The following is a 23,334-nucleotide window of genomic DNA, read 5'->3' as shown; positions in this document are numbered from 1 at the left end:
CAAGACAATAGTAACTAATAACTGCCATGAAGATAATAATCCGCTTGGTGTCCGTCTTGAGCAGATGTTGTACGTTTGTGCAATAATATTGTGTTGGCAAACAATGCCCTTTGACTGACGCATAACAAACACATTGGACTTTTAACAATACGCTTTGTGACTGTACATCATGGGCTTCTTACAAGATTTATTGTTTCCCTTAAGTTTTAACTGTTTTCAGAATATGCAACATTTATCAACAGAACCAGTAACGGTTCCATTTCCATTTTTTAGTCTTGTGAATTTTTAAAGATCTGGAATGATGTTGCCACGAATTAAGTTGAGAGCAAGTTTTGTTTCTAAATCTGGAACGCGGCTTACTTATGTCTCGTCGCCGTCGCCAGCGTCGACAAGTTGTCTGGCGTCTCATTAGTGTAGAACCGGAAAGATCGCCAATCGAACCACCGGACAGAATATTCTGTCCCATCAGCTTAATTGAATTACTTAATCACGAAAGACCGAGCTATACTTTAGTTTGCAATATATTTGCGATCCGAAATATGAGAGCGATTTTCTGCTTTTTTGTCCGAAGCATTGGGTTTCTTATCAAAACCTATTTCTGTACGGAACCATCTTAATCAATTCGTTACACATCGATTGACGCACACTTGATTGCAAAACAAACGGGGAAAACATATTAAAGTCAAACAATTTATTTGACTAGGAACGGCTGGTGAATTTCCCTTGAACCTTTAACTGGTTTCTGTAGGCGCGTGCTGCCCTGAGTGTTGTGTACCGCCACCCTTGATTATTATTTGACGGATTATCCTGATAAGGCTGATGATCGTGTTACATTTGGAGGCTTGCTTTAGCTTTACAGAAAGCGTTTCCCTTCTCTCCTGCACCTGTTTGTTCCCATGTATAATATAATCATTTATTAAAGAGACGCATGATTCAATTGATTTCGCAATTTGATTTCGAGTCTTAACGATAAATAGGAAATGTTAGTTCACTTTTAAATATCGTACTATAGTATCGTCGTTCCTACTATATAGGGCAATTGGATAAATGTACACCAAGAAACATGTGTATGTTTGGTTTTACACATACATTACTGCACCAACACTTTCCTGCAAATTGGTTTAATGTTTAGTAGATAGGAGAGGAAGCGTTAATCAGTAAAGCGAATAGCGGAAAGGCTTCGCCGAAACCATAGCCTTTCAAATAAATGCGCTAATTGAATTGTTGGTGTATATTGCAATTAATCAATCAAACAATGTATTGTGCATTACCCTACTATCATAAGCGTAAACGGTTGTCTCACAATTTTCCTACTCGTTTTTGGTAAATTGGTTGCAGGAATCCCTGTCGATCTTTCTGGAATCCGTTTAGTATACAGACAAGGGTCATTAATCCCCGAAAGCTGTTGAAGAAGTAATTAAATTCGAAGAAAACTTCGGGATGTCACCTACCATACAAAATGATTAATTGTTGTAGCACTCAAATGTGCAAAGTATGTGCGTTTGTACAAACCGTCTGGTTATCACCGGCAGATTTAGTGATTTGGGATACTCCAATCACCGACAAAATGTCATCAGGTTACAAATTGTTGTGTGAATTATTTTGAACACTGGACACCTTTTGAGCTGATTTGTTTTTCACATATGCATGTCCTTGCCGCACGTTATGTGGCACCTTAGGTAGTATAACGAATAAGGCACTATTTTGTGTAAATTGGTATCTCCATGCTTTATGCCCCTTTTTTCAGAATCAGAAAAAGACACATCGTCGAAATTGTGTCGAACCTTCTCAGAAACCTATCGCTAGGGGAAAACGGGTTGAAAGAAGCTTTCTTTGCGATGGCGACAGCACGCCGCTTATAAACAGCCTAAGCCGAAGTGAGTTGTCGATTAAAAGAGCAACGAGTCTGCGAAAAAAGATCATGAGTAAAAAGTGGGTTTCGGTTAAAGCTTCGGGGCTGTCAATACGAATCTCGTTTAGACCGGACCAATGCTCCAACAACTTAACTTGACATTAATGGTGTAGAAGTTAATCAAACAGGTGCAAGCATACTGCGATGAATAATTGAGCAGAGTTGATTGAGCGCATAATAGAGGTCAATCAGTCATGATCGCTGTCTGCGTTTTTGCTTTTTATCTTCTTTGGGTTTTTGAATGTCTTCTTATCTGTGCAGGTTTGAAGTATATTGGTATGGAGGGGGGTGTTGATATCCAAAACCAACCTTTATGCTTGTCAACAAAGCCACATAGCTCATATGGACAGATTGACAACCAGTTGCTAATGCAAACCAGCAGTCGATTCGAACAACGCCAGATAGACAGTTCAATGTCGTCAAACAGCAAAAATCAAAGTGTCGGGGCTGATGATAGTAAAATCAGAAATCACACCAACAAACTGAAATATTACGAAAGGTTAAGTCGCCAGGACGCACGTGCAACGTTTGATGTGGGTCCGAGCAAAAAACCGAAGCTTCTTCCTGGCGAAATGAACCCTAAAATCGAATACTCGGCGAAATCAGGTTAGTAACATAAACTAAGTGCAGTATTTGCAAAATGGAGTTGTAAATATTAGCACTATATTTAAATGGCGCGTGTTGCTCATTTTTGTGTTCATTAGACTCGTCGCCCCAACCAAACAGCGCGAACGTGAGCAATGCAATTATCCCTCTAACAACACAAAACTGTGAAACCAAACTAGCGTCTTCGCCTGGTTCATTGGGAAAGCACTTATGGCGACCACCCGTAGAAGGGTTAGAACCGGAAGAAACACAAGGTAAAATTTAGAAACAAAAAAAATAGTAAATAGAAAACGAGGGTGTGTTATTTAAAGTCACATATTTTATTTCCAGGTTCACGAGACATAAACTTGGTTAAAAATGACACTGAAGATGAAAAATCAACTTTATTTTGTTCGCCGCTTTACAACTGGAACAACTTTGCTTTGCAACAGTTTATTGGTAAGCGGTAATTATTAATAGCAGCAGGATATCAGAAATTGACCTTGCTAATTTTTATTTAGCCAGGTCGAATTTGTTGAGGTTTCCTTCTTTGTATCAAGGACATTGGTCGCCGGTTGGTCGCCAGCAAACAGACAAAAATGGTTAGTAACACATAGCCTTCTTTACATTTCTGGCAAAATTATTGTTGTGTTTTCAAAAAACACCATTTTTTCAGAATTGCACAGGACAACATACCAGCACTATATGCATGCCCAAAACATGACGTCCCTTTTGCGGTCGCTGCCTTTTTACGCCACAGGTAAACTATGTATAATTTATTGAGTGCATTAATTTATGATAAACGATGGATTGAAAATACAAGCAAAAACTTCATGTATCTTACGTGATTGGAAAAACCATCGTATCATAAACAGTTCACTGATTTTATTTTCGACACTGCTGGTGCAAGTTTGTCTAGATTTGGTTTGCTATTATTTATGGATGTTATTTAAAAAGCACGCAGTTTTTCAACTGACAAAGTTACTGTTTTAAATTAGGATTTCCCTCTTTTTTGAAATGTGGAACTTCCAATGCGTTCTCCGATTCCCCGCCGAAGCAATGGGAGGGTATACGGCAACAGCTTAAAATGACTTCACCAAAAGCAGAGCTCGACAACTCGTCGCTTGCGCCCATGATATCGTCCTGCAGCGCGGCGCCATTTTTCGCCTCGCGTGCTTTCCTCAATCCGAGCGCTCCTACTCACCCCACGCATGCCTGTCCCCAGTGCGACAAATACTTTTCAACTGCTCACGGGCTCGAGGTAAATGTATTGGCGAATGTTCATTTCAGCTCATTACAAACACAAACTGTAAACTATTTTAGTCAAAATAGCAGCACGAACATGTTTTTTGTTTCACTTATTTGTGACAAAACAAATTTTCAAATGTACAACGAGGTAATTTTTTTAGGTGCATGATCTTCGACATCATTCGGTTGATAGAACTTACGATTGTCAGGCTTGCACAAAATCATACATCAACGATTCAAACGATCATCAGAAAAGCGGCCAAGGAAAAGAAAAGGTTTGAATGCATCTTAAATTTGTTTTGCATTGATTCTCAAAAAATTTAACAGCAACGCTTTTTGTGTTGGTTTACATTTTACAGCAACTTAATTTTTCTTTATAAGGCGTGTGTTACAAACTCTTTTCGTGTTGACAGGTTTTTGAGTGTCATATTTGCCACAAAACCTTTAAGCGATCCTCAACTCTGTCAACTCATCTACTCATACACAGCGATACCCGTCCGTTTCCTTGTCCCTACTGTGGAAAGAGATTTCATCAAAAATCGGACATGAAGAAACACACCTTTATTCATACCGGTATGGCATCAAAGTGTTTGATTACTATTTTTTTTTAAACCGACAAGACTTTGTTCTGTTTTAAAACCGTGTTTTATTGAAGAACACTACAAACAGCTTAAAAAATACTCAAAAACATAGCTTACAAAAAACGTGTGTGCGTGTGTGTATGGAATTTATGGTAGTGCAGATGTTTTAAAAATCTCTGCTTGTCAACTGCAAAGATAATGATAACAGCGATTCTACGATGAATTCTGTATTTGCGTATTTTATTTGTTTCCTTTTTTTAGTATTGTCGCAGAAACTGGCAACAACAAACGCCGGAATAATTACACTTCTCTTTTTATTTTGTAGGGGAGAAGCCGCACAAATGTCGAATTTGCGGCAAAGCGTTCAGCCAAAGTTCCAACCTGATAACGCACATGCGTAAACATACCGGCTACAAACCTTTTGCCTGCGACTGTTGCGATCGCGCGTTCCAGCGGAAAGTCGATTTACGGCGTCACAAAGAGTCGCAGCACAACATAAAACAACAACAGTAGGTTGGGAAATAGGCTACTGACACGATTCTTTGAATTTCGACGACAGTTATTTGATAGATCCTCTTTCATATAAATTACTTAAACAAGGCAATTAAAAAACTTTCACCAAACGTAAGCTGTTCCCAAAACAAGACAAACTACTAAAAGTTCCAACTTTGCTCTAAAAATGTTTTTATCCCAATCGGTTGCGCTATATTTTTCGTCATGCACTGTTGCCTACTTGTTTTGTGATCGTACTTTTGCCTTCATCGCTTTTGTTTGATTTTTATGTGACATTAATCCCGAAAACGTTTTTGTTGAGGTGTAAATCCAAATAAATGGAAAAAAGTTTAATGTCTTTGTCGTAACGAGCTGCGCTATTTATAAGTTTCGTGATAAAAAGACTGCACGGGACATCGGCGATCGGGATTTTTAATAAAATTTGGAATTGGCGAGGCAAAACAGAGTGTAAAATCAACCCCTCTTATCCGACCTTCATAAACGATATACTGCCGCATGTATTATTCAATCGCCCATTACTTTCATGGGTAGTGGCCAAATGTATTCCACTTGATAAAATTAAACCGTCCCATTTTGATTAAATTTATGGAAAACACTAAAACAGATTAAGAATATTCTGCAATATCAGGGCAATAACGATTTACATAAAAAATTAATGAACTGTGTTTGAAAATTGTCCAATATCAAAAGAAGGATCAAACCCTGAAGAAATTGAAGTGTTTGATCAAATAAACTTTTCTAAAAATGTGAAACAAGTATTCGCAGTTGCTTGAATCTGTGAAAGCTTAAAAGGTCATTTTATGACAAAATTTTGCTTAAAGTGCGCGAACATTTTCATTCCCTGATCTTGTCGCTGCGACGGTTAAGTTCAGTAAATGGATTTAATATCACAACGAACACGTTTATCACACCCAAGTGAAACTTATCGATCTATGTACTTCGTTTATGCGGCCGCATCAATCGCTGTTGCCTATCTGCGCTTGCCAAATTACAAGTTGCGAATGCACTGAGCAGTTGTTGAAGGGCGACAGTGATTTTGCGGAACGAGAAAATGAAATATGATCCTATCGATTGCAGGTGCGCCAGCGTTAAGTAAACGTTATCTGGATTCCGCGCAGGCTTATGGAGATTCTTCACGTTTACTGAAAGAAAAATCATCATTTAATTTTGTCTCTTTTCCTAAAGCAGTGCTATAACACCTGTCGTGATATGCGGAAGTTTAGTATTCTGAGTAAAACACGCATATGCCAGGGACGAATGCACGCAAACTTATAAATAATTTGCGTCGAAGGCTGTTAGGCGGCAATACAAGCAGTTTTTAAATCTTTTCCAAATCAGTGGGCTCCACTCTCGACCAAAACGAAACCAGGTATATTTTCTACAACACATTAATATTTTAAACGGAGAAAGGCTTAGCGCAAAAGCACCAATGTGAGATATGCTGAAACACATTTCCGCAAAATTTTAAGGTTTATGCAATCAGTATCAGTCGTGTGTAAGTTTTAGATTTTGGTTGCGATCGGGCAGGTGGAGGTATAAGTGAAACCAAATCTCCAAGCTCAAATCGTAATCGTTCCTGAAGTCACAATCTCTTCAATAATTTATGATCTCTATTGGTGAATTGGACGGCGATTGTTCGCCAATAATCACGCTTGAAATCCTAGCATTGTGTAAAAAGCAACAGAAAAATTAGGTATGCGAGGCTTCTGGCAATTCAACTGCAAAATGGCAAGGCTCGATAAACTATTCATGAAGAGGCTTTTGTGTGGTGCCGGCTAATTTTGATGTCAGCCTAGAATTACTATTTGCGCTGACGACATGTGCGTTATGATATCACGAATAAAGCAGGGCACGCGAATTCAATCATCAAAATTACATGAAAACAAGCCTTAATCGCACTTTCGTACCAAGATATGGTTTTGATGCTTTAAATTATTAATGCCGATGAAAAATTGTATTTTGTACGAAAAGGCGACAGACTTAAATTAACGAAGACCGCTGTTAGAATGCTGCAACATGATACCACTAACACTGCGACACATCCCACAAGACAATTTTCCATTTCTGCCTTGTGCACTTTGAACAAATTTATTGCTTTTGTTTGAAACTGAAACGCGCTGTGAGCTAAGATCGAAAAATAAACGTCCGCTCTGTATGTAAACAAATTATCTTAAATAAACAATCGTATTAATGTTGCATTGCCCAGACGCCACTTCCATGTTTTGTCATGTTTGTTGCTGCCAAACAACACGTAATTAAACACGAATGACCGGTCACAATTTATTACACTCTGATTTAACAGTCATTTATCTTGATAAAAGGTGCCCAGCATGTTGTAGAAATATTTCGTTGTCGGCAGGCGCAGCAGACGTGTCCACCATTCCCCCACATAATTCCACACGCAATATTGAATGTTTGCGATTTTAAAAAGGACACATGCGAGCATTCACACGACGTCGTATCAGCTTAGAACCCGGGTACAAAGTAAACATTTACACCGTTTATGTCACAACTTATCTCCGAGTCCGATGATTTAATACTTCTTTCGTTAGGGATTTTAAGCACATGCTTTTTGTAAACATTGTCTTTCTTTCAGAATCAAAATTTGCTTGCAAAATTCTTTCGTTAAAGTTGTTCAGATACATAGTCTTATCCAAAGCTGCGCCATAGTCTATCCAAAGCTTTACAGTCGCAGAACTTTTAAACTTGGTTTAACAGTGGCAAAAATCTATTCGTATGAAACTTGACGCCCAAGTATTTGTTCATCTTTCATAGCGCGCTAATGTAAAAACTGAATGGGTATTGTTAGCAGTGGGTTCCCACCATCCCACCCAAATTGTTTCGTGTCTAGTTTCGCTACCACCCATGTCGGTGACGTCACGGGGTCACCAACTGTCAAGTGGTGTCATGAAAGTGAAGCATAACCACGCGTGATTTCGGAGCCAATTATACCCCTCGCAATGCAGGACATTAGTGATTGGCCTCTGTTACAGGGGTTATAAAGTTTCCACGTTTTGCTTGCACAGTTTAACTTTGCCCTCTTTGGCAAACACACTCTTTCAGTTGAGACGGTTGCATTTGTGAGAAGCTTTTCTTCGCAAACATAAAACACATTTCAATCTCTGCACCCCTGTCACGGTCTAACGCACCATTTGAACGCACTCACGACGACATTATGACGCGCGAGGAAAGCATATTATCTTTTCAAACAAGAGAACTACTGTGTTAGAAGGACAAAAAACTTGCAAAATATTCTTGGAGGCTTTTTATCGCATTCCCATTCGGCAAGTGATTCTTGAACGTTCATCGGTAAAATAACTTTAAAACAACAGTGTGATTGTTGTCACATTTACATAAGCACGACTAATGACCCTCATTTTTCTCGGTTTGTCAATGGTTAAAAATGACGTCGCACCGATGATTCTTTTTAAATATGATCTGTTGGTAATTGTGAAAAATACCGATAGGATTTTACCGCTATGTTGACACGTCGTGATAATACATGATTGTGCACCATATGCTCCTCGAATTGCCACACAGATATTAAACGTTACGTTTGTGGTCAATATTTTAATTGCTACTTGTTGTTTAATTTCACAAAAAAATTCCAGCATTGGAAACAAACCAAATATTCTGAGCAAATTGTACTAAATACATCGATGAATACATTTAATCGTTATTCTTGTTTTCTGATGCTAAGATTAAATTAGCGTACGTAAACATGGCGTTAACGTAGGCTTTAATGTGTTACCTAATTAATGTCGTAGCGCAAACGTTCTAAAAAACTACCGTTGGTAACAAATCATGTTTCAATGTTTATGATAAATTCTGATGAAAAGCACACTTTGGTATTCCTTTGTTTGTTGAAATTGTCAAACGATCTAATTAAGCGTGAAACTGATCAAAATTGGAAAGTAGGATCGAAGTATACTACGGTAAGCAGAGTTGTATGTTGCTCGACGTTTGCTCAACATTGCCACCGGGTGGTGACAAAACCAAAAAACGGCATCTTTTGTACGACACCTCTCTCTAAGAAAAGTGCTTTCAGTTGGCGTAAAAATAATTTTTCACCGGTTAAACTTTTGTAAACGTACTAGTGTTTTATGATGTCGGTATTCAAAACCATCTTTGTTCCCATACTCACTTATGGCCATGAGTCGTGGATAATGACTTACGAAGTTCGAGCATCCGAAAATGAGGTTTTTGCGTAGGGTGGAAGGGGTTACTTTACTTGACAAAGTACGTAGCTCTTAAATCCGCAAATCTCTGAACGTCAATCCTTTACTTCTCCGAATCGAAAGATCCCAGCTGAGATGGTTTGGCCATGTTAGCAGAATGCCTCAGGAAAGGCTTCCCAAACAACCTTTGCTTGCAAAATCAAATGGGCAGCGGCCCACTGGACGACCCCGAACTCGATGGCTCGATCAAGTTGGAAGTTTAACTTGGAATCGTTTGGGACTTCAACTAAATAAAGTGGAGGAAGTGGTGAAAGATCGCTAAGTGTGGAGGCTCAATCTTGAGCTGCTGCCCCCGCGACCCTCAGTTAAGGATTAAGCGGGGCAGAAAAATGAATGCATGATGAATGATGATACTAGTGTTTTACATTTAATATTGCTTTGTCATTATGCGTTTTTATTTTAGCGATACGCAACCTGCTTTTTTAAATCGAGCTTTTCGGGAAGTCTGGGTTAATTATAATGTGTATAGAAATCATGTTTGTACATTTATAGCAGGGGTCTTCAACCTTTTTGGCTCAATCGCCCCCTTATTAAGGCACTGTCTCCAAATCGCCCTCCTATGAGATTGTTATTTGTATAAAAGTTCTGCTTTTTGAGCAGACGTGGGCGGTTAGATTCAGCCAGCAACACAAAAGCTTCAGTTAACAGCTAAAACCTAATTTAATTGCTACTACAACACGCAAGGTCCATTCCACGCACTTCTTTTAACTAACGCATCTAAGATTTGTAAAAAATTATTACATCATAGACAAAACAATATTACGATTATGCACCAATAATAGCCTTCTTTTGTTGAAAACAATGGGGCAGTACTCTGTAGAGCAGAAGTCCAAATGATACAAATACTTCGCAGTTTGGGAAGCGCTTGTAGGAAGCAGGGCTGCCAAAGCTTGGGATTTGCCCCAAGATCTTGGGTTTTTACTTGACGTCTTGGGTTCTTGGGTTTTATTTTGAAAATTATAGCAATTCTTGGGTTTTGAGTCCTATTGATGAAATAAATATATGTAAGAACTATTTTAACGAGAAAAGTTTTTCGGGTAGCTGCACTAGGCCATTTTATCATCTCTTTTATTTTCTCTCTTTTCTAGACCTTAATTCTTTCTAGATAGTATACAGTGAAAGCATCGTTACACTTAAAAATGCAAATAAACCAATGCTCGTTAAACATAAAAACTGCTAACCTCCAAAGAAGTTTTAATGCTGCAAAATATACTGTAGACTAGACATTACTAATTTTATGAAAAAGAAAACAGATGATGATCATCAAACAGCCAAGAGTAAACTGGCGATTGCTGCATATTTTATTGAACATAATATTCCCTTTGCTTGCATTGACCATTTCCTACCAGTTTGTAAGTTGCATTTCCGGACTGTAAATTGTCAAAAAATTGTCAATGAAACGAGTAAATTTACTAATTTATTGCATTTCTAACCACATTTTGCAATCTTGGGTTTTCATTTAAATTCTTGGGTTATTTTGCTGTACAGTCTTGGGTTTTGTTAAAATTCTCATTGGCAGCCCTGGTAGGAAGTGTGAAAGCGAAACAAGTTTGAGGTAAAGCTCATTACCGTTGTATTAAAAAAGTATGGCCCGTCACCATACATAGCCGCAATAAAGTGTCCCCTGTGCCAAATTAAATGCCCAACCTTGCTCACGAGATCACAAAAAGTACAAAAATCACCAGTAAACACAATGTATTCAAATAGCAACATGTTTGAGCTGATGCGTCCCTTATCCCTGGTGTTTGTTAGTAACGCGAATTATATCTACCTGCTTGTAAGTTAGAGTTAGCTGAGTCTCACAGTTAAAGTTAGCTGAGTCTCACAGTTCTTGTACATATTAAAACACTCAGTAATGTTGAAATCGCCCCCCTTTGAAGTAAAATCGGCCCCCAACTTCCAAAATTCACCATGTCACCATCGCCCCCTCGGTGGACAAAATCGCCCCCGTTGAATAACCCTGATTTATAGCATATTAGGTGATTTTTTTTCTATTTAAGTAAAAGCGAATAAAATATGGAACGATCGTTTGCACGTACCTCTATGGGATTGGTAAATGTCGGGTCAACAGTTACAACCGCCGTGTTTTGAAAAGCAAAGGTAAATAACGATAAACGATTACTTTTCTTTTGTGAGTTTGACTGACTTTGACCAGTGTTACGTGAAACGTTTTACGCAGGCCGGCCCCTGTGTTGCGAGAATTAGAAGGTGTTTAGTAATTCGTACATATTATTCATTGGTTCGTTATGTCTGAATTGTCATTTGACACAAGTGCAGCGAATACAGCAGTGTCAATCACCAGTGGTCTTTCACTTGGACAATGTATTAAGCAAACAGCAGAGGAGGTATGTCATTTTTACTTTTTTCAAAATGTAACGGTTTAATGTTATTAATCAACTCTTTGTTGTAACTAAACTTCACATGAAAGATAATTGAAATGTGCTGTATGTAAGCTTCTATTATTTTGTTAAAGTCACAAGCAGATCAATGGTTTGAGTTACAACCAACCTTTGAAAAAGAATGGCACACTTTGCAAGGAGAGCCCTCATCTCAGGTAAATTGTGCTTTTTTTTTAAACTGTGAAACTACATTTTTATGTAATTGGATTAAAAATGTATGTATTAGTGTGTTGCAGGAAAAAATAAAACAAAGACATGTCAGTAGATTGATAAATTTGTGACACATATTTGTTAAATTTAGAATTTTTAAAATCTATTTAAGTTCAAGGTTACAAAACAACCACAGTAGCTGATAAAAAAACCTTAATAAGAACAAAACTTAACTATGCTTGGTTTAATGCTTACATGAAACACTTAACAATTTTTACTGCAATGTGACAAAAGCAAATCAGTAGCTAATTATAAATACAGTATACCTTGGTTAATCCAAATTTGTCCAGATTAGGTGAAGATCCAGATTAACCAATGCCGGTTAGTTAAATGCTTACCGCATTACAAATCATTTGTAAGTTTTGTACGAACTAATTCGGATTAACTGAGGTTTACTGCATTACACATGTTGCAGATAAGGCTTACACACTAGGGATGGGTATTTAACCGGTCAAATAAAATCTGGTCAATTGACCAGTCAAATACTGATCAAATTCGTCAAATATCGGTCAAATACTATACACCCTATTAAATTGCATTTTAAGTTGTAAGTTAAATCTTCTTATAAACTACAAGTAGTGGAAATGAAGGTTTCAACTCATGTAAATTTGTTTGTGAAATAGGAAATGTTCAGTTTATATTATATTATAGACTTTTCTGGCTGTTTGCATGCTTTATTTCATCAATGGCCCCACCTGTGTCACTGTAATTTTCATTCAGTAATCACATTTGTGAACTGGATTCTCATAATATTCTTTATACATCAGATTAAAGTCTAATTTTGACTGAGATTTAACTGCAAAACTCGCTTATCCAGCTTAAAGTCGTAATTTATTTGGTTGTCACATCTCCATTCATGACAAAAAAGGAATATACAAAATCTTGATATGTACATACTTTATCCCAATAAGTACTGACCTGTAACTCATACACAAAAATCTATTCAGGGCAATTATAAGCTAAATAGATAGCTACAAACAATTTTAGAATCAACCATAGAAAAAAGGACTGTAGACCTACAAGTTTACACAGATGGTTTAAATTACGGAGATTTTTTATCTGTCAGTGCAACATTTGCAAAATGCTCAAGTATATACTGATGAACTAACTTCCCCTCATGGACATATCACACTTGATTTTTATTAAGATAAAACGCTGCTAGAAGTGATCCATGTATTTTAATTGCATTGTAAACCTTGCAAAGTTTGCCATAACGTAAATCAGATCTTAATTTCAAATAAAAAGTATCTCCTAATTGTTTGGGCATTCATTTCAAATGAACAAAACACATCTATATTGGCTTTAAAAGCAATTCTTAATACAAGAGAATGCCCTAAACTGTTCTACCTGAGGGTTATTAGAAATAATTTACCCTTTCCAACAACCAAAAAGCAAGTCCAAGAAATTTTGATTTTTAAAATTGAAAATAGTATACGACCGCTTAAATAAAGTGCTGTCAATTGACCGTATTTGACCAGTCAATTGACTGGCTTGCCAACCCTATTACACACAAGATTAAAATCTGCATTTAATATTTACAAAGTTAACTTTTGTTTCAATATTTGATAAATCTAAACTGTGCTGAAACAAGGTATTTATGTACAATAATTACAAGCCAAAAATGCACCTTACATAGGAAAAGTTGAATATCCACATTGGTAACCATGCCAAATACAACGTTGGTTGAGCTGGAACCTGTTAATATTAAAATGATATTTCACTTAAATGTTTTAGGTGACAGATACTGGGGACTTAAGTGAACTGCCCAGAAATGTGACAAAAAGACAAAGTGCCTCAGGTAACTGTTAAGGTCCTATATTTAAAAAATGAGAAAACAACAACAACAACTTTGTTCAAAAAAGTGCATTAATAATTTTGTATTTTAGGATCTACCAAACCAGTTTTTCAGTTGTTGGGGCAGACTAATTTTGGAAACACATCTCGACTTACTGAAGAGTCTGGTGGCCAAAATGTTGCTTCACAAATGCAAAAATCGACGGGCAACGTCAAGGATTTGTGTTTGACATCTGTTTCAGAACCACATTATTCAACCACACATAAGATGACCAGGGTTCCTCCTGAGGAAAGTTTAAAAATTGTGGAAGAACCATTGACAATGGAGCAACTATCCAACATTCTGGAAAAAGATGATTCATTAGCACAACGTGTACAGGATCTTTTGGATGATGATTATGAAAGAAAAAGCTGTGAAAGTTTGGATCATGTTACTGTCAATTCCAACACAGACAATGAATACTTGAAAGACCCTACTGTAAAAGCCTCTTTAACTGAATTTGACGTACAGGAACAAGATTCTGCATTTACCACTCTAGAGGGTGTTGACCACAGTGACACAATTGATCATAATGTACCAGAAATGCTTAAGCAAACTCTGCCACCCTTTGAAACAGACATGGACAAAATTATAAGTTGCCTATCCCGAAAGAGTGATCCTTTTGGCAGTTTAAATACTTCAAAGAGTACAGAGTATGGAGATTTGCCAGATACAGTTGATATTCCTCCAGATATCATTCAGCGACTAAACAATATGCGCCTCTTAGATAAAAACAATGTTTCACCAAAAGAAGCCTGGGTAGAACCATCTTCTAAGACTGGTATTTCTCTAGACTCTCAACGACCTATTGAAGCAGTAAAAGATGCAAAAGTGGAAAGTGAGGCACCTATCAGTGGAAATGTGCAGTATCATTTAGGATCAAATCCTTCAACACCCCAGTTTCCAATAGATGAAGAAAACCTGAAACAACTGCAAACATACATTGAAAAGAAAACTGGTGAACCAACTATTTCTCCCCTGGTTGCTGGAAGTTTAATTCCACAAAGTCATGTTAATTCAACTTCTCCATTGGTAGATGGTGATTATTTTAAGCGAACTGTTGTAACACCAAGCCTTGCTACAGTTGGCGAGGAACAACCTGTTCAGCAAGACACTGCTACATCTTCTGGGCTAAATAGGTTGACTGTGGAAACTTCTGCTATTGATCCACTGTTATATCCAAACAGCAATGTTGTTGACAGTGAGAATTTGAAAAGAAGTGAACCTGAAGGAATGAGTCCACCGGTTGTGAATGCTGCTGGTAATCTACTTCGTACTACCAGTTCCACAGCAAAATGTGGTGAGAAACAATCTTTGGAAGCTGCTGGCCAAATTATTCGTCAAACATCATTAGATGAAGGAAAGGATACTTTTCCTCATATTGACAAAAGAGAACTTGTAAGCAAAGATGTGTCCAATGCTGAAGATCAGATCGTTGATACCAGTTTGGCAGATGAATCGATATTGGCTCGAATCAAATCTGTCCTGTCAGAATCTATCTCTAGACAGCATATTGGGTCATCAATATGTGCTCCATCACATGGAGTGGTAAGGTCAGATGCAAGCTTTGCAAGCAGTGTCGATTCCCTTGCGATGCAAGTTAAAGCCTTGCTCCTGGAAGAAGTAGACAACAAAAATGAAAATCCAGAAACAAGCCAAGCCAATCTCAGTCAAGTGATTGAGAATTTTGAGCAAACTGATTTATGGAAGTATGTTCGACAATTCTTGCCTCCAGGTGATCTGAATCAGGAGATGGAAGTTCAAAAAGATGAAGATGATACTCATGCAAATGAAAGCTCACCAGATGTTTCTCTTAATCACACATTGTTGGCAAAAATAAGGGCTGAATTTGAAAAGGAAAAGGCAATACATGTTCCATTTGTTCAAGGAGATTCCACCAAACCTTTGGTGGAAATGTTACCGACACCCCAACGCCAGCATACTGATGTTCAAAATCTGACCCAGCGACCTGAAACAACAAGCTTGCAAAAAACTTCGGTAAGGATGCAACAACCCAACAAAGGGTTTAAGCCAGGGCAGGAAGCAACTGGAAGTCCACAAACTTCTCACTTAGTGGTTGAAAATATGTTAAGAACAGGAAAATCACATACTGAAACAATTCCAGGTATTCCTGATTTTTCCAGAAGTGTATATTCTCCAGTTGAAGCAGAAGGAAAAGAATTGAAACATGTAAGTTTTGTTCAGGAAATGTCAATGCTAATATATTTTGTACAGAAAGTAACTGTTTATGTTAAAAAACTTAACAGTTGCCTGTTTCTGGAAAAGAAAAAAATGATGTCAAAGGTAGTTTTCATGCTGGAAATGATGTACCATCTCCAAACATATCTGTTGACAAAAAGACTTCTGATAAATTGCAATGTAAGACAAAATATGTTTTTTTTGTAAAGTGGTGTCGCTAAACAATTATATAGTTCAAATTTTTTTTTGCAGTGACTCTTAATTGGAGATTGGAAAATCCCAAGGTTTGTTGCCTACATTCTGTTTGGTCAAAAAAGAATGATTCAAACTCTTAATTTACACATATGATGATTAGTCATCCAAAGTTGATCCTTCTAAACTTTGACCCTGGGTAACCCAATAGTTCACCCACTGACCCCCAAAATGTGAAATTTTAAAAATGGATATATTCACTAAAGTACATCACCCTTTAATTGGTTAGTCTTGTGAGTGATTAGTAACAAGCTGTTAATGTGCAGCAGTCAGTGATATGGTTTTTAGCCAATGTATTAACATGGTGCATCACTGGGTAAAATAGTTGTTAACAGTCATCCTGCCTGGCTATTACATGGCAAGAGGTTACTGCAGGTTAAATAGTTTTAAAGCTTGGGTACTTTCTATAAAGTCCTTCAGATTTTAAAATGTATGCCTCATTTTAATATTGTTACCTGTTCTCAAATGCCTTGTGAGGGGACATATTCATCTTTCCTTGCAAAAACCATGGTGTTGTTAAATGGTACGTAAAAAGAGAAATCCAAATGAATTTAAGTAACATATGTTTATTCAGGTATGGCACATATAGTCTGTGATAAAATGTTAAATAGACATATATACATATTTACAATACAAAGGAAGCCACAATCCTGGTTTTAAGTGACTTTTCATTTCATAGGACCAGGACATAAGGATTTCATCATTTCGAACTGAAGACTCTGGTTCTGTTAATGTAGTGGAACATGAAAGGTGTGTTAGATAATCAACTGTAAATAAGAAATGATGTTTGCAAAAAAAATGTTGTTTTAATAATGAATTAATAGTAAAGTCTGTTGTATAAACTAATAATACATTTTACAGTAATCAGTAAACAATTATAAAAAAATAATAAACAATAAACATGGTTTGCCCTATTTGTTGACAGTGCCACAGAATCTCAAATGGTCATCTTACCCAGTGATGATGAAAAAAGTATACATGCCAAAGAAGAAAATGAAAGTAGCAGCAGAAAAAAAGAAAAGAAATCACCTTTTTCATGTGCAAAAAAATGTGGCTGTTTATTTTTTTCATGGATTGCATTTTACCATTGTTTTTTTCTACAGGTAATTCTTTGAATGATGTGCAGCAGTCATTTCACACAATTCCTACACATCGATTTTCAAGCACACCTACTAAAGCAAATGAGCACTCTGGTAATTTAACTTCTGATTCTTTTATGCTTCCATAAAAGTTTATGTTTTATTAAAATTTAGGCCAGAAATTTGGATTTCAACCATCTGGTGGCATATTATCATCACCCTCCAGATCCTATAAATCCAGAATCCACCCACAAAGATCCCACAGACGTTAGTTTTTGTGTGTGTCTTAAGGTTAATGTCAAAGGATGATATACATTTTCTAAGTAATGCAAAACTATAATATAGTCTATTATATTTTATGTGTTAAATTTAATCTGGTAAAATTTAAAATGTTAATAAATCTTTAAAACATAAATTGGCTTTAAAAACATAATATAAGTCTGCATAAAAATACATAACGTTTTTACAGAAACACCTATAAATGGGTCCTGTTTAAAAAGTCCTCAAAGAAAAACTTCCAAAACATCACCTGCAAAAAAGCTTTATGACAAAAACAGAAGCCCAAACAAATCAATGTTACAGGACAGAATTACTGTACACGATTGGTTGTCTTCTCCTGATAGAAAACAATACAAAGCAATAGAGAAAGTTTTGCCTACATTTGATGAGTTGATGAGCAAACAAGAAAGCAAGGAAAAGAAACACAATTATGACTCACATCACCTTATAACAACAAGCAAGGAAACTAAAAACGAGGTTGTGGAAAAAAATCCTGAAGATGAACATACTAGTTTACCTTCAAAATCTAATTATTCATACGCCTTGGAAGAGCCTACTAAGCTTATGTCGGATAGACTGCTTTCAACTGTAACACCAGCAACAACTGCAAGAGATGTAACTCCAACCATTAAAAAATTAACAAAAGATCAACAGCAACAAGCATCACAATTGCCAAAAACTGGCCCACCTTCATCTTTGTGTCTAGAAGTTGAGGAAAATGATTCTTATCAAAACCTATCAGCAACTGACAACCAGGTTACCTCTGTTCAGTACGATTCTTCTCCACTTGGCTCAAGGTTGAGTGATGTTGAAATGCATCGCCGCATGCTCCATCAAGCATCAAGTTCAGATGATCGAGATGTTTTGCTAAAGTCCAAATCCAAGACAAGCTTGCTTAGTGCTTTTGATGATTTTCATACCCTTGATGAAAATGTGCAGAAGCAAATACTAAAAAAGCTTGTTGAGCTTTTGCAACAAAAACAGAAGCCAGGCAAAAAAGCTCAAAAGGTTTCGACGCCTAGCCGGGATTTATTTAGGCCCGCTACAATGCAGCCTAACCTGAGTGTTTTGCATGAGACTTCACAAAACAGTAATGCAGCAGTTTGTGATAGCGATAGCACAGAGTATTGTGAGCTACCCTCAAGTCAACAAACAACTGTGGTGAAAGAGGAAAGCTCAGTGAGAAAAGTTTTAGGAGTTGATGAAAGCAAGGCTGAGCAAATTATGAAGCGACTTCTCAAGAAAATTGAAAAACAGAAGTTGGATGAAAGTAGAAAATCTGGAAGAAAGCATGACAAGAGAAGGTGAGTAAACAGAGCCAATACAACTCACATACAATTACTTTTGAGTTAAAATAAACCTATTTTAGAGTTGTCTCTTCAAGCACACCAGAAAGAAACCATGCACCACTTATATTGCCAGAAGCTAGTTCTATTGCTTCAACAGACACTGATGCAAGTAAAAGTGTTCGTTATATCCATGTTAAAAGACATGCTCCAATAAAAAAGAAAAAGGTATGACCAGTATATTTGACATGTAAAATATGGATAAAAGTAAGTGGAAATGGTATATATATTGATTATTAAGGTTACATATGTTGAAGAATTGTCAAGCAGTGAACCGACCATTGTTAAAATCAAAAGAAAACCAAAGAAAAGTGAAACTGTTATGAAAAGAGTTGTTTTGCATGACAGGTATGAATGTAAGCTGCTACATATTGTGGGACCATTGTTCTAGTATTGACCTACCTGTGCTTCGAAAAGTATAAATTGTAAAAAACTGTTACTACTTATATGCACTAAAACACATAGATGGTCTTAAGTAGTAATCTACACAGTAAAGGTTGTGTGTTTGATTTAAATTTTGCTGCTGGTGCAAGAGTATAGTCAATGTGATGGAACATTTTTGTTTGCAGGTCAGTTCAAGCAAATGTTGAAGAGGAATCATCTGTGATGTCACATGACATTGCAACAAACTTTCCATCACCGACACCATCACAACATAAACCAAAAAGATCAAAAAGAGTTCAAACTCATGTATCGACAGGTGATTAATCACAATAAAATAATCATTTTTGCAAAAGTAAGTTTGCTGTAACAAGTTTTGTTTGTAACATACTGTCCGAATTCTCAGGATAAATTTTGTTTTATTCACAGAAAATAAAGAAAATGATGGTTTGAATGATACCATTACTATTCATTCTCCACCAAATAAAGTACAACCCTCCACAAAACAAGGCAAGTAGACTCGTGTAAAAAAACGAAACAGATTGTCACCAATTTAGCTGGGAGTTTTGGTCATTTAATGATGATGTGCCATCAGTGTCTTCAACTATTAGCAGTGCCCCATTGGAAGTGGTAAATGTTTCAACAAGCATTGCAAGGGTTTTCATCAGCAATGAGTGCAGATGATTCTAATCTTGTCAGCTTGGAAGAAAATACAAATAGGGTTTTCGATTTCCCATTTTTTATCAAATTATATTCAGTAGCTCTTTTTGGCTAAATGCAATGTTTGTCGGAAAGTAACTTATGTTTTGTTAGACAAACAAAGAAATTGTTTTGATTAAATAATTTAGGTAAAAAAGTCCCAAGTGACCAGCGGTTTTCAAGTTTCTATGTGGAATTTACGAAAGATTCACATTCAAAAAAAGAAGCTGAAGGTGAAAAAAGTGTTTTGTGACTTGCATCAAAGTTCAATGTGATATAATGTTTAAATCAGTGATTCCCAACCTATTTCAATGAATTCTTACCTGAAGAGTTAAAAATAATTTCTTCCCAGTAGACTAGTAGATGCTAAACCATGCAAAGATCATTTACAAATATATATTTTGTCAACTTCACAGGTTATTTTCCCAGACCTTAAGTGTCTATTTACAAACCACATAAAATGAAAATTCCTCCCTCATAGTTATAAAATTCCTCCTGGGTTGGCAACCACTGTTCTAAATGATGCATTTTTACAGAAATCATACCAATGCGAGAGAGTTTAGCTTGGTATGAGCCGTTTAAGTATCAGCCACCATGGATGGACACACATAAAAGAAATTTGGGTAAGTTTGTATTCAAATTTTATTTGATTAAGGTGTAGAATAGAACTTACACCTGTTTTAATCAAATAACAAATGTTCAATGCTTTTCTGGAGCCATCTTTAGATAAAAATATTGTCACTTTTAAATTGTTTTAACAATGTTTTAGAATTTAGGGAGTAAGTTAGATCAATAGGTTTGTGATAATATTTCTGCCAAAAAGTAAGATAGTTTATTGCAAAGTGACCCACAACACATTAGAAATGGTCAATGTCTCTATTTGTCAGTTGAATCTGTGGCAGTATTGGCTGGAGAGATACTGCACTCAACATACCATAACATTTTTTGCAGAGAAAGAAGGTTTGGTACGAATTTCTTTGCAAGAAGCACTAAGCAACAATCTTCCAGAATTTGTCTCAAAATCTCGTGAAAGACAAAGACGTATAACAATCAACGCAGAGGAAAGAAGATTGCAGGAGGTTAACTAACTCTTGTCATTTTTTAATTTACTTGTTATTAAATTAACTTTTAAGTGTGGAAGGAGAACAAAGGTTTAATAAGTGTTTTTTTCAGGTTTGGGCTGAAGAGCGACAACGTGTGTTTGGTGTAAAATCTGATCACAGAAAACAATCAAAGTCCACCACAGGTGTGAACTGCTACAGTTGTGGCTATGCAATTTTTGTGTCGTTTTTTTTACAGCCGGGTATACCGGGTTATTGGTATTGTTTGCATGCTTGCACTGAATCGGCATGAAATGAAACAGGATTAACATGGCGTTGTTTGATTGTATATTGTATTCGACTTTTTAGCATTTCCCTTCAAACGTCGCGTAGAATTAACCCGGCGACAAGTTGTTCAAGAAACCAGGGACAAATATGGGCAACTTCCCGAAGTTGTAAAAAGAAAACAGGAAGAAGAACGAAAACGGGAGTATGCTACAAATCGATTAAAGGCCCAATTGTTTAAAAAAGTAAATTACCACGTTGTTTTTAGAGGTTTGCACTTTAATAACGATTGTATTTTTTGCAGAAAGTTCAGAACAAGATCCTGGGCAAATTATTTGCAGATTAAGATGTACTCTTTCTATGTCTATGTGTAACGTATTGTTAGTTTTTAGCGGCGGCAAATCATTTATTTTGTTTACATGTGTGTGTATGTGTTCTATATATGTTAGAATGAAAACTTTGAAATGTTTATGAGAGAAATAAATATTTACTAGTTGTAAAGGTATGCGTCACTTCGAAAGGTCGGTGATTGTGAGACGTTACAGCTAAATTAGATGTTGTTCAGAGAAAAAGTTACAGCTTAAAGTTTAGGTTTAGGCCCTAAACCAGTGGTTCCCAACCTTTTTGACCTTTCAGAGTAAAATTTGGGCTTGGCTTCTTGCACAAAGTCCCTTAATATCTGGGCACATTCGATAAAGACACCCGCATTTCTTCCTCGACTATAAGTTGTCGTTTTTTTTATGTTCGTCAATACGAAAAATCCACTCACACATAGAAGCCATTTGCACATATGCTTTCAAACGCACCTTAGTTGGCAAACAAAATTCGTACCATCTTGTATTCTATCGCGATTTGCAGTTGACCATGTATTCGAGGCTATTTATGGGCCCGCCGCAGTTAAAGGGTTTATAACTTAGCCTTTTCTCGATTAGCTATGTATCGTGCTATTAGCTATGTATAGATCGATTAGCTATGTATCGTATTCTCATGCAAAAGTTTCCAACAATGTTATCATGATGAACCAAGCGAAACGCCGTCTAGTGTTAAATGTAATAAATGAGTGCTTAACATTTATTACTGAAACTCGGCTAAAAATAAATAAATTCCGCACGGCACGGGTTAAAGTTAAAATAAAGAATGGGCCGCAGTAATGCAATGTTAATATCTCGCGTCACCCTTGCGCATTACAATTGGCACCCCGGTTGGGAACCACTGCCCTAAACCAACTTGAGTTTGATTTGTGGAACATAAATTTACAAATTTTACCTCAATGTTTTCCCACGGTGATAGCTATTTCGTTTTCGCTAACTGTCCACTATTGATGTACTGCACAACCATAATTAAGTTTTATGTGCAAACTGCGCACTCCTGTCATCGCGGCCAGTGCTGGATTAACCATTAGGCAAAGTAGGCACGTTCCTACAGGCCAGTCAAAAATCCAGGCCCCTTTAAATGATTTGGCAACACTGATAATTTTAATTTTTTAGTTGGCAACCCTGATTTTCGGGCCACTTATAAAATGTGCCTAAAGGCCAGCAGACCCTTAATCCAGCACTGATCGCGGCAACTAGTATTTACTGAAGCTTCATGTTTTGTCCACTCGAGATTAATACCAACTCATTTGCAGGCTAGCAACCCCAAAAACGAACATCCCAATAAAATAACACTATCCTACTGCAGTAACACCCATGGAAACAAATTCATTGGAAATGACTTTTTAACTCGTGACATTTTTTAATGCAGACGCACAATAAAAAATGAGTGCATCCTTAACAACATGGCCATTAAGCCAGATGCGGAATGCGCATGCAATGTTCGGGGACATTTCTGCCATGACTTCACTTATTTTACAAAGGAAAAAAATTTTTGCGACTGTTATCCGCGTTATTTTCAAACACTCGAGATCAATGTAAAACATCAAAAGGCTACGCTAGCATTTATTATTACAAACAAGTGGTAAATCTAAAAACCACATACCGTATTTACTCGATTGTAAGCCGCAGCTTATATTGTTTTTTAGCTGCCGTTTGTGCGGCTTATAATCGAGGGCGGCTTATATTTTAATTTTATACCGAAATTATTTCTACACTGCAACATTTTTAATTATTTGGGGTTCAAAACATGTATCCATGTATAGATTATACGTCGATATACGTTCTGTTGGGTACAGTTATCAACGTAACTAAGAGATATGGGCAAATAGTCATACCATATAACAACAGAAGGATGTATTAAGAAACAATCGTATCTAAAA

General features: G+C 36.7%; 2 protein-coding genes across 3 annotated transcripts; both read left to right on the top strand.

The window, feature by feature from the left end:
• The first annotated feature begins 1,758 nt into the window (after positions 1-1,758).
• On the top strand, positions 1,759-5,172 carry LOC145239613 (uncharacterized). Its single transcript, XM_080102977.1, has 10 exons — positions 1,759-1,877; positions 2,174-2,518; positions 2,617-2,772; positions 2,849-2,956; positions 3,019-3,099; positions 3,174-3,257; positions 3,496-3,758; positions 3,907-4,020; positions 4,159-4,318; positions 4,652-5,172. Exons 2-10 carry the CDS (start codon positions 2,191-2,193, stop codon positions 4,837-4,839), a joined length of 1,482 nt encoding a protein of 493 aa, XP_079959103.1. The 5' UTR covers positions 1,759-1,877; positions 2,174-2,190; the 3' UTR covers positions 4,840-5,172.
• Positions 5,173-11,107: 5,935 nt separating this feature from the next.
• LOC145238415 (uncharacterized) lies at positions 11,108-21,581 on the top strand. 2 transcript variants are annotated; one of them, XM_080101568.1, is made up of 22 exons: positions 11,108-11,177; positions 11,257-11,422; positions 11,551-11,631; positions 13,421-13,484; positions 13,573-15,710; positions 15,788-15,899; positions 15,972-16,003; positions 16,651-16,721; positions 16,897-17,009; positions 17,075-17,164; positions 17,225-17,317; positions 17,520-18,633; positions 18,699-18,843; positions 18,917-19,023; positions 19,245-19,375; positions 19,486-19,566; positions 19,905-19,988; positions 20,292-20,378; positions 20,707-20,834; positions 20,929-21,001; positions 21,165-21,325; positions 21,385-21,581. In XM_080101568.1, the coding sequence occupies exons 2-22, from the start codon at positions 11,324-11,326 to the stop codon at positions 21,424-21,426; spliced, it is 5,046 nt and encodes a 1,681-aa protein (XP_079957694.1). In that variant the 5' UTR covers positions 11,108-11,177; positions 11,257-11,323; the 3' UTR covers positions 21,427-21,581. The 2 variants fall into 2 exon arrangements, with proteins under 2 accessions (XP_079957694.1, XP_079957693.1); XM_080101567.1 differs by lacking the exon at positions 11,108-11,177 and having other exon boundaries at positions 11,184-11,422.
• Positions 21,582-23,334: the final 1,753 nt, after the last annotated feature.

Source organism: Phallusia mammillata, chromosome 7 (genome assembly GCF_965637545.1).
Source record: "Phallusia mammillata chromosome 7, kaPhaMamm4.hap1.1, whole genome shotgun sequence".
In the NCBI taxonomy this organism is placed as follows: domain Eukaryota; kingdom Metazoa; phylum Chordata; class Ascidiacea; order Phlebobranchia; family Ascidiidae; genus Phallusia; species Phallusia mammillata.
This window is presented reverse-complemented; position numbering and strand designations above follow the sequence as displayed.